We start from the raw sequence: 11,791 nt of genomic DNA on the forward strand, positions 1-11,791 counted from the left end.
CAATTTGCCCTCATATTTAACGGAAAATTGGATGAAATGTTGTGGATTTAGACGGAGGGGGGAAATTGGCAAAAAAAAAGAGTTCATATCCTTAATTTTCTAAAAAAAAAGGATAAGGGGTTAATTGAAAATTAGGTACAAGTTTAGGGGGCAAATCACTAGTATACCCATCAAAGAAATGCAATTGTCGCAAAATAATGCTGAGAAAATAGAAAGGATGCAACTGAACTGAGGATAGAGTATTCTTTTTATATAAACAAGTCATCACTGTTTTTTTCTCAAGAACAATTAATTGTGAACTTTTGCAATTATCTTATAAATCAACAATGTTTGTATGCGCCCTGTTTCCTTCCATTTCAAAAGTATCAAACTGATCCTAATACTGCTGCACAGCACAATGATATTCCTGCAAAAAAACTTCGGTCCTTTAGCCCGCCTTTGAGAATGACTTCCAGTGTGGTACAGATTGAGGTGATATATTGCCTTCACCACCAATTCTCTCAACTCGGGATGTTGAGGCAGCGCACTACGGTCTTCCCCTTCAAGAGCAATCAACACCCTAGTCGGTTTCAAAGCGTTGATATTTCTAGAGTGTAATGCAAGGTAGCAAAGGAGAATCAGTCCATGCAACTGTGAGTGTTCATTGCCTCACTGATTTTATAGCAGGAATTTGCAATGTTGGGCTATCCACATCTTTGATCAGCCTCAAAAGCTGATCCACAACCGCCTTGGCAGTTGGCGAATCCGTCTTAAACGCTGCTCTCCAAAGATTCAGTCGCGGCCGTTATCTCTATTATAGTCATCAAACAATGGAATTGCAACTCACCCTATTCCTTCTCCACCAACTTAGCCAAGCAAGGCAGACCTTTCATCTCAGTTATCCTCCTACTATTCAAAACACTCCCTCTACTAGCAAGCATCCACAGAGCCAAGGACCCTGGATCAACAACAAGAGCTGCAGTGCAAATGTTGTCAAACGTAAACGGAAGAAGCACTTCTTGGAGATCAGTAACACCGTTTCTAGAATTCACCACATCGTCCATCAACTTCAACAGCCTTTGGTGCACCAAAACCTGCATGGACAAAAAGAATGTTCCACAAACTGGCTTGAGTGCATCTCTGTAGTTGCTACTCTTCTCTGCTCCTTCCACATTTGATCGTCTACATTGAAAATGCCATCCTCAAGCAAATCATGGAACCTCTCCCTGTAGTATTGGCCTTTTGGGAAGTTGTTGAACCATCTCTTGAGCATGTACTAAAGTTTGGAAGGATTAATGGTTATGATCCCATGGGCCCCACCCAGAGCCGGCCTTGGGGGTGGGCGAGAGGGGCCTTGGCCATGGGCCTCCAATTAAGGGGCCCCAAATTTTTTATATATATATTATTGTCTAATTTATTTATTTATTTATAAATAAATAAAAATAGAAACAACACGCGATTAAATTAGGTTTCTTTGTTTCCTCTTCCCTAAGGTTTCTTCATTTCCCATGCAAAAACAAAAACAACATGTGCTTGAGGAAGGCGATTCCTCTCCTAGTTAGTTTCTCCATGGAAGAACTCTATTTAATTCACCCATCTCTTAATAATCCACCACTATATTTTTCTCTGTTTTCCCCATCTCTCTTCAATCCATCTATTATTTTCTATTTCTCTCATCCTTCTTTTCTCATATCATATTGTAACCGTAAGAATCAATCTCACACTAAAAAGCTCACAAATTGTCTTTGAGATTGATGGTGACCAAGAGGGGAGGAACATGAGAAATTGAAAAGGTAATCAGATTTTATTTATTTATTTATATATTTGTTCCTATCCATCAAACTATTTTTTCCATTTCCAGATTATACACAGACAATGACTTTGTTGTTAAGAGACTTAGACTCTACTTTATAATTGACCATGTAGGATTATGCTCTATAATTGTTTATCGTAAAATCATTATTCACGCCCTCTACGCGCTATGTAATCGTTTTATTTATTGTTTTTTAGCAATTGTATACTAAGAGAAGGAGCCTCATTTAGTTTATCGCCTAGGGCCACCCAAAAGTCAGGGCCGGCCCTGGCCCCACCAAACCACATTTTTCTGAAGTAGAAAGTGCCCCCTGCTCTGATCAGAGCCACGGTTGCCTCTGCCTCCTAAAATTATTTTCCATCCAGCTACGGTCTCAATCTGGAGCCTGGAGCTATTCATCCAAGAAGATCCTAACTTTTAAAGGAACGTATTTATGCTAAAATATAAAACCTAATATGAGAATATTTGTTTGTGGGAATTTTTTGTGTTTTCTTCTTCTTGTAGGAGGTCATATTTATAATAAAACGAAACTTGAATGGGCAAGTAAATAATAAATTTCTATTTCTATTTACAGTAGAAAATCAGGAATTACAATAGAAAATCAGGAATTAAAGTGAATCAAATATAATTATAATGGGAATCCTTGGTGTGTAAGGAAAGAAAGTCAATGGTCCACAAGCCACGCCAACACTCACCCTCACGTTGGTGCATAGATGTCGCCAATGCCCAACTAGTCCAGTAAACTGTGGAACGCTTTACTAGAAGTTGCTTTTGTCAAAATATCCGCCAATTGATCCTTGGACTTTATGAAAGGAAACTGAATCACTTTAGCTTTGAGCTTCTGTTTGATATAGCGTCGATCTACCTCAACATGTTTGGTGTGATCATGTTGAACTGGATTATGTGCAATAGCTATTGCAGCCTTGTTGTCACAAAAGAGATTCATTACAGATGTAGGTCTATACCCAAGTTCAATAAGCAACCTTTTTAACCAAATGAGTTCGCAAATTCCTTTGGTCATACCACTGAACTCGGCTTTTGCATTGGATAAGGCGACCACCTTCTGTTTCTGGCTTTTTTATGTAACCAAATTACCTCCCACGAATGTGAAGTAATCGGATGTGGATTTCCTATTTGTTATACTTCCAGTCTGCATTTGTGTAACCATCAATATTCAGATGACCATGTTTTGAGAACATAAGTCCTTTTCCGGGTGTAGACTTCAAATATCTAAGCATCCGAATAACTGCATTCATGTGGTCTTCACTCGGAGAATGCATAAATTGACTAATGACGCTCACCGCATAAGCAATGTATGGCCGAGTATGAGACAAGTAGATTAATCTTCCCACTAACCTTTGATATCTTTCATTGTTAGTTGAAACTTGATCTGAGTATTCTCCAAGATGATGATTCTGAACAATAGGAGTGTCTACAAGTTTGCAATCTAGCATTCCTGTGTCTGTCAATAAGCCCAAGACATATTTCCTTTAAGAGAGAAATATGCCTTGTTGTGATCGGGCCACCTCAATCCCCAAGAAATATTTGAGTCCAACTAGATTCTTCATCTCAAATTCAGTAGCCAAATAGTCTTATAGCTGAGATATTTCATGTTTATCATTCTCAGTAATAATTATGTCGTCAACATAGATTATTAAAGCTGTTACCTTCCATTTCTGATGTTTCAAGAACAAAGTATGATATGAGTTACTCTGTCTGAAACTATTGTTCTTCATTGCCATGGTGAATCGTCCAAAACATGCACGTGATGATTGTTTTAGTCCATACAACGCCTTTCGTAATTTGCATACTGTTCCAGTATCAGTAGTATTATATCCAAGAGGAATATCCATATACACCTCCTCCGCGAGTTCTCCATGTAGGAAGACATTCTTTACATCAAACTGGTGTAGTGGCCAATCCAAATTAGTTGCGAAGGATAGTAAGACTCTGACTGTGTTCAATTTTGCAATTGGTGCAAAGGTTTCTTCATAATCTACACCACAAGTCTGTGTGTACCATTTCGCCACAAGTCTTGCCTTGTATCGCTCGATAGATCCATCAGCGTTGTGTTTTATGGTAAACATCCATCTACATATGACATTCTTTTTTTCTCGTGGTAAAGTTTCCAGTGTCCAAGTCTGATTCTTCCCAAGAGTTTTCATATCTTCCTTTATAGCTTGAACCCACTTAGTATCTTTAAATGCTTCAACAACCTTGGTTGGAATATGAATAGTAGACAACTGATGCACAAAGGCCTTGAGTGGTTCAGACAAATTCTTCGTGAATACATGATTCGCAATTGGATACTTTGATGTCTTGTCAATATCAGGTGAATAACGATTTGGTGGCTTTCCACAATTCTGCCTAAAAGGTAATTGGTATCGAATAGATTTATCCTCTAAATTTACAAGTGTAGTAGGAGTAGTTACCTCAAGGATATTCTCAGGAGATTGGTCTGTCGGTACTGTTGAGTTAGAAGGGGGTCTTCATCTTGTTGTTCTGTATTGTCTGTAGTTGTGGGACTTAGATCAGAAACATCTTCGCAGGGATTAGGTGGGCCAGGCGATTGATCTCTATGAATGGGCGATTGATTGCTTTTCGGTAGAGAGTAATCTCATGCTCCAGACTCGGGACGATCGCTCATTTCTGTACAGAGGAGAATTTCTTCGTTTTCCAAGTTGCTCAAATTCTGCTCTTCACTTCGTATCTCTCCTTGAAACATAGAATAGGATGATGTGTCATGGAAGAACAGCTCAGATTCCAAAAAGGTCACATCCAAAGTGATATAGGTAAGTCGGGTATGAGGGTGATAATAACGGTAACCTTTCTGATGAGTGGCATAACCCACAAAAACACAACAAAGCACACAAGGATCAAGTTTGCTATGTTGATTTTGTGGAGATGAACGAAATTCACACATCTAAAGATTCAGGGTGTGAGTACCAAAACAGAGGGTAGAGGCCCGTGTTGCGCAAGCACTTGTAAAGGAGTTTTAAAGGTCTATACACTAGAAGGCATGCAGTTGATCAGGTGAACTGCGGTGACAATAGCATCATCCCAGTGATGGGGAGGAACATGAGCGCCAATCAGAAGTGCTCGGGCGGTTTCAAGAAGATGTCGATTCTTTTGTTCAGCAACACCATTTTGTTGTGGTGTCTGAGGACAAGTCGTCTTATGGATAATTCCATATTGTTGGAAGTAAGCCTGAAAGTCATGATTGAGAAATTCTCCACCATTGTCTAAGCGAAGAATCCGTATTTGAGCATTGAATTGAGTTTTTATCTGTTTGTGGAAGAACTGAAAACGGGAAAACACTTCATTTTTATTCTTCAACAAATAAAGTCATGTTATCCGTGTACAATCATCTACGAATGTGACAAACCACCGAATGCCAGAAGGAGCAGTGATATTTGAAGGTCCCCAAACATCATAGTGAATTAACGTAAACAGAGTAGTACACTTGTTCGTACTCAACGGATAGGGCACACAGTGACTCTTGGCTAAAATACAAGTGTCACATGTGAAGTCAGAGTCCTTGAAACCTGAGAATAAATATGGTATAAAATGCTTCATATAACTAAAAGATGGATGTCCCAATCGACGATGCCACAACCAGATTTGCTTTTGTTTGCTATTAGAGGGATGCGTCACACTGTTAGCCATGCCGGGACAGAAGTGATCTACATAATATAGGCCTTCTCTCTTAATACCATGACCAAGAATCTCCTTAGTGTGAATATCCTGAAGCAAACAAAAACTCGGGTAAATGAGTACACAACAATTCAATTGTTCAGTAAGCTGACTAACGGACATCAATTTATTGGATAAAGATGGAACAAGTAAAGTATTAGACAGTGAGAGAAATGATGATAGTGCAATAGTGCCAGCCCCTGTCACAGGATAAGTAACTCCATTGTCGTTAGCAATACAAGTTCGTCGGGGTTGTGTAGTATTCAGAAAATCATCAGGATCAAACGTGACATGATCAGTTGCACCAGAATCAATTATCCAGCACATGGAATCAATCTTATCTGAAGTATGGAATCCATAACCAATACCATTACTGGTCGTATCGCGTTGTGTTTAATTTTTGAGAGTAGCCCACCATTCGGAGTAGCCATGCAATTTAAAAAAAGTCTCACGAGTGTGTCTTGGATCACCACAATATGCGCAATCTTGTCCATGTGTCAGGGTCGTTAGTCGGGAAGTCATAATCTATGCAGCGGAAGATGCATAGGATACAAGTTTAGTAGAAATCTAGATCGAGATCTGAGCCTGAGTCGGGACCGGAGTTGGAGTCGAAGTCGGGATCTGGGTCTGAATCAAAGACAAATTCGGGGTCGGGATGATCATCAGAGTCGGGGTTGGGGTCATCATCGGAGTCGGGGTCGAGGTCGGGGTTGTCAAAATAGGATCTTGATTTAGGATCGGGTTCGGTGTCAAAGTCTGCATCTGTAGGAGCTGAGCCACCTGGGCACTCAACCCGGGGGTTTGAAACTAGAGTTACCAATTCCAAGATCACCGCTTTGATGTCATGCTAAAATATGAAACCAAATATGAGAATATTTGTTTGTGGGAATTTTCTGTGTATTCTTCTCCTTGTAGGAGGTCATATTTATAATACAACGAAACTTGAATGGGCAAGTAAATAATAAATATTTATTTCTATTTATAGTAGGAAATTATGAATTAAAGTAAATCAAATATAATTGTAATGGGAATCGTTGGTGTGTAAGGAAAGAAAGTCAATGGTCCATAAGTCACGCCAACGATTTTTGCATACAAGTTGACGAACCAAGCAAGCACAAGTTGGGATTATTTGCACGACCCCTAATTCACAATGGGATACCATTTCGGATTCTGGGTTGCATCTTTCACCTAAGACATTGAATGGTACTGATGTTTGCCTAGATGTAGACTCCAGCAATACCATTGTCACAAATTCTGGCAAATGCTTAAGCAGAGATAGTTCGTGCGACCCCAAAAGCCAGTGGTTCAAACTTGTCGATAGCATGATAACTTCGGCGTCTTCAAGCCCCATGCTCTAGATCAACTCAGTATAGCAGATATGCTTGGGATGAAGATCACAACTAACTATTTAGTGAAGCAACTGAACAAGGGGACTGGTGCGCTCTAGAAAGAAAATTTTAGGTACCTTAATATGTCCATACATGTCAAAAGCCGCATGTATTCCTAGGATGAGAAATTAATGAATAAAAGCTTAATAAGTTATTAATTAAGCCAGTCTGCCAGTGGTTGCATTATTAATTTTTGAGTTTAGTACAGCTAGGATATTAAACACAACAAAGAAACCTTGTACTAACCATGGATTCATGGTCCTACCTACCCAGAGGAACTTTACCATATCAATTTTATTCCCGGACTTCGCCAGTTGCCGCAAAAAGCTGCTCTGCTCCATTATGCATTAGACAGTACTAGTGAGCAACCTAGGCTTGAGAGTCACAAGCAACCCATTCTGCATGTAAAGTGTGGTGGTCAATTTTGGAACAACATTATGACCTTCAACAACCTTAACCTCATACCTCAATAGGATAGCAGCAGCCACCATCTTCATCTGCGTGTAAGCAAACTTCTTCCCCACACACAACCTTGGACCGCCATTAAACACGGGGTATTTGAATTGATTCTCACTCGCAAACACCCCATCTTTAATCCATCTTTCAGGCCTAAACTCCAAGCAATCTTGTCCCCATATCGACTCAATTCGGGCCATCGAGAACATGGAGTAGAGAACCCTACCTCCCTTTTGCACCACGGTACCATCAGGGAACACATCATCTTCCACAACCTCTTTGATGTCAATTGGCACTGCTGGGTAGAGCCTCAGCGATTCTGACAATGTGGCTTGTAGATACACCATGTTCTTTAGTTCTTCCACTGTAAAAATTGCATCATGATCAGCTGGTTCTTTAATAGTACTGCATTGGCGCCGCTGGCCTAAAATTTCATTCATCTCTTTGAGGATTTTGTTTTCCACTTCTGGGGTTTTTTGCACTAACCAAAAAAACCATGCCAATGCAACAGAGCTTGTGTCCCTCCCAGCTAAAATAAAACTTATGCAGAAATCTACCAGAAACTTATTCGAAAAGCGCTTTTGCGTGCCTTGTCCTTCCGGGTTTTGATCAGTGTATTCCATGAGCCTTGACAAGAGATCAGAACGATCATTTAACCCGCCAAGCCTAACCAATTCATTCCTTCTCTCTGTCACTGCCTTCTCAGCAAACTCATGCACAATTTGAACTGATTCTTTGAGCCTCTTCTCGTATCCCATTTCAAAACGCTTCATGGGCTTCCACACAAAAGGCGGCACCATGAATCTGAAGAGAGTCAATTCAGTAGCTTCTTCAAAGGCTTTTGCAAAAGGAATTTGGGGTAAGTCAAGAGCCAAGCACTCTGGATCAACACCAAGAGCTGCAGTGCAAATGTTGTCAAAAGTAAACCGAAGAAGCACTTCTTGGAGATCAATAACACTGTTTCTAGAATTCACCACATCGTCCATCAACTTCAACAGCTTTTCGTGCACCAAAACCTGCATGGACAAAAAAGAGTGCTCCACAAACTGGCTCGAATGCATCTCTGTAGTTGCTACTCTTCTCTGCTCCTTCCACATTTGATCGTCTGCATTGAAAATGCCATTCCCAAGCAAATCATGGAACCTCTCCCTGTAGTGTTGGCCTTTTGGGAAGTTGTTGAACCTTGTTTTGAGCATGTACTCAAGTGTGGAAGGATCAATGGTTATGATCCCATGGGCCCCACCAAACCACATTCCTCTGAAGTAGAAAGTGCCCCCTGCTCTGATCAGAGCCACGGTTGCCCAATCATACATGTTGTTTACGTTGAGAAAAACTGAAGGTATAATCCCCAGGACTGGCCATAGCATTGGGCCCTTGTTGGTGAATCTCTCAAGCAAGCAGCTAATTATGAACAGACCCAACAAGGCAATAGCCACATCCCAGAAACCTACCAAGTTCAGAATTGCAGAGAAAGAAAGCAAGTTCGTCATTATTTGTCTGAGTACTTTGATTATTAGCAGAGTTAATAGTAAAGGATGAGAAGAGTATCAGAAATGAAGTTTCAATGGTTGTCAGCTTCGTTGATATGAAAAAGGAACAAATTTAATTGATGATGCCACCTGCTTTTTTGACTCACATGCAGAGATTAAATAAGCTGTTTTCTTGGCAAAGAAACATTGGGCGTTCTGCGCTTAGTTGTTTATATAAACTATAAGTATAAACACTAACATAAATTAGCAGGAGATAAAGTGGGGTTAGAAGTTGAGATATTAAAAGAGATGAGTTGGATAGAAATGAAGGCGATGGTTAATCCATCGAACTAACCATATGTTTTAAATGTACAGTATTCAAAATCCTCTGCTTTACCAACTACTCCTTGGAATCATCTCACCAGGGTTTTTTGTTTTTGGTCAACAATACCAGTATACCCACGCCAGTCTTTGAATCCTCTCATGTCCTTTCCCCAGCAAATTGATAATCTTTTTTTTTTTTGGTTTTCTCTGGCTGAGTTCTCAACTATATCTGCTCCAGCCTCCATTGATTTTTAAGGCATTAACCTTAAAAATATAAACCCTACTAGGGTTGTTCCCGTAACAGCAAAATGAATTTATCTCAAAGACCCAATCTAACAAAATCTCTCAGATTAATAAGAGATGGATAAAATAAAAGGGCCGTAAGTTTGATATACATTGTTAACTTATTTTCTTAATAGCTTATGTTTTTTAGATGAGTAGCTGTCTAACAAGGGACTTTGGACATGCATGGAATTTTTTGTCCCTGCACTGCTGGTACTTCAAGTTCAACCTGAGAATGGCATATCATTATAGTTGGACACGAATAAAATGTGCTAACTAAACATAAAGATGAGAACAACCCTGCTCTTGATTTCGATTATTTAAGCCATTCAGCTGCTTTTTAATATCCCAGTCAGCTGCTTTTTCATATCCCATTCAGCTGCTTTTTCAATCCTTAGATTGGACCTATTTGCTTTTCTAACACGGGTTTAGATTTTTGAATTGCCATGGGATGTCACCGTATGGCATACACATAAGAAATCAATTGAATTAAGACTAAAGATACTAACAATTATTGACGCAAGAAATCATCATATATATCGTGTGTTACGTCAGTTGATAATTAAAAGTTAGGATAATAATTGATGACTCTAGTATTATTGTTGAATTGATATTTTATTTTATTTTATTTTAGTTACTTTTTTCTATTCTTCATTGTTTTTTTTTTGGTCACCAAGTTCAACTACAAAGTAACTGAGGTTAAAAGACTTAGAAGCCAAATAAAGGCTTATACTTAAAGCTTAAAAAGCAATATCTGCCAATTGTGCTAGTGAAGTGACTTTGGAGGTGAAATTTGGCATATACATTTTTCACCAACTAATATGGCACTTACTTAATTTGCCTTTGAAGCTCGATAAACTTAAGTCACTTTTTTTTTTAAGGGTCTTTTCTATTGAGGGAGGTAATAATATATTAAACTTATGAGCACATACTAATGTTAGGACTCGAACTCAGAACCTTGCCTGGAGGAGCAAGTCCTTTGCATTTAAGTAACCTTTTTTGCTACACAAATAATTGATAGGGAGTTACAATATTTATTAAATTTATAGGGCACACATTGGGCTTGTTTTTCATTCCCTTGGCACCAAAAAGCTAGAAGGCTGAAGGCCCTTTTCTTTCTGAGAAGCTGTTTCCAGACACAGCTAATACTTCACTAATCACATTTCTTACTGTTCTGATGATCCACTTTTGGTTGTTTTCTATAATAAGAGAAGCTCTTGCCTCTTCAAGATTAGTGATTAAAAAAAGTTCCAAAGGGGAAGGCTTTGAATTTGATTCGGGGTGTCCAAAAAAATCATGAACAGAAACTTTTTTCAAAGGGTCTTCACATATGAAAGATCCAAATTCTTATTGAGGAGTTAGTTTTAGTCCTCGGATTTGGTGATTTTGATCCAAGTCCTTTGACTTTTGTACCACATAGAATTACATTCCTTTTTAAATATTTTATGATGTAATATTTTTGTTATTTTATTTTTTTAATTATTTTTTATTCCAATGTTGCCCCTTATGACTTGAATCGGGTAATAGTCATTTATGTCATATTGCCTATTGCATAGGTATATATATGTTTTTTCATATTATCGACAATGTGTAATAGTATTTTATGTACCCCCTTTTTTTTTATAGGTAACATACAATTTTATTTTGTCTATTTTTGTATCTCACTTATAGGTAGTCTTCTAATTTATGTTCCTAACTTATAGGTAACACGATTTATCACTAAGTATTTTTTCTTGCTAATAATAACACACTATTTACCTGTATGTCAAGTACATAATTTAATGTGGGTGCTTGTCTGATCGATTGGTATAACATGTGGGTCTTTACTTTTTATTGATTGAATTGCATTTTATCCATATATTAGGAATATTATAAAGAAAAGAATTCAAAATTTAAATTCTAGAATTCAATTACATGGAAATAATGCATTAAATTTATATTTTCAATGTGTTTTCCTTATTTACCTCAAAGGGTAAAATAGACACAACAAAAAAGTAATAAATGTCAAAGAACCTACATCTAAAACCAAAAAAGCGAGGACTAACCCAATAATAACTAATCATTTTGGACTTAGATCTAAGAAGTTGTACCACAAACAGTGAGAACTAAATGTTCAGGCAAATTTAAGTAGGTGCATTCTCGTGTTCTGAGAAGCTCATAATATTTTACTCATGCGTTGCTTTTCTCTTGGTTCACCATCACTTTGACCATGGATTTAATTGGACGTGACACCTTCTTGCCAAATTCCGTATCATCTTTATCACAAGAAGTTCTAATTAAGAAGCTACTCCTTAGCCACGATCCCGATGGTCGTCATCTTGATTCTGAGCTGTTGCTTTGTGCAGTGGAGGACATCATGCTTTGTACTACCATATCCCAAGTAATTG

At 38.4% G+C, this 11,791-nt stretch overlaps 1 protein-coding gene across 1 annotated transcript; it reads right to left on the reverse strand.

The window, feature by feature from the left end:
* Positions 1-7,042: 7,042 nt before the first annotated feature.
* Positions 7,043-8,819, reverse strand: CYP86C3 (cytochrome P450, family 86, subfamily C, polypeptide 3). The gene has a single exon (XM_088248331.1). The coding sequence runs from the start codon at positions 8,817-8,819 to the stop codon at positions 7,221-7,223; it is 1,599 nt and encodes a 532-aa protein (XP_088104457.1). The 3' UTR covers positions 7,043-7,220.
* Positions 8,820-11,791: the final 2,972 nt, after the last annotated feature.

This window comes from Prunus avium, chromosome 1 (genome assembly GCF_965620075.1).
Source record: "Prunus avium chromosome 1, drPruAviu1.hap1.1, whole genome shotgun sequence".
Taxonomy (NCBI): Eukaryota; Viridiplantae; Streptophyta; class Magnoliopsida; order Rosales; family Rosaceae; genus Prunus; species Prunus avium.

Bases quoted from the DNA above. Each gene is read 5' to 3' on its own strand.
- CYP86C3 (XM_088248331.1), bottom strand. From the start codon at position 8,819: ATGACGAACTTGCTTTCTTTCTCTGCAATTCTGAACTTGGTAGGTTTC.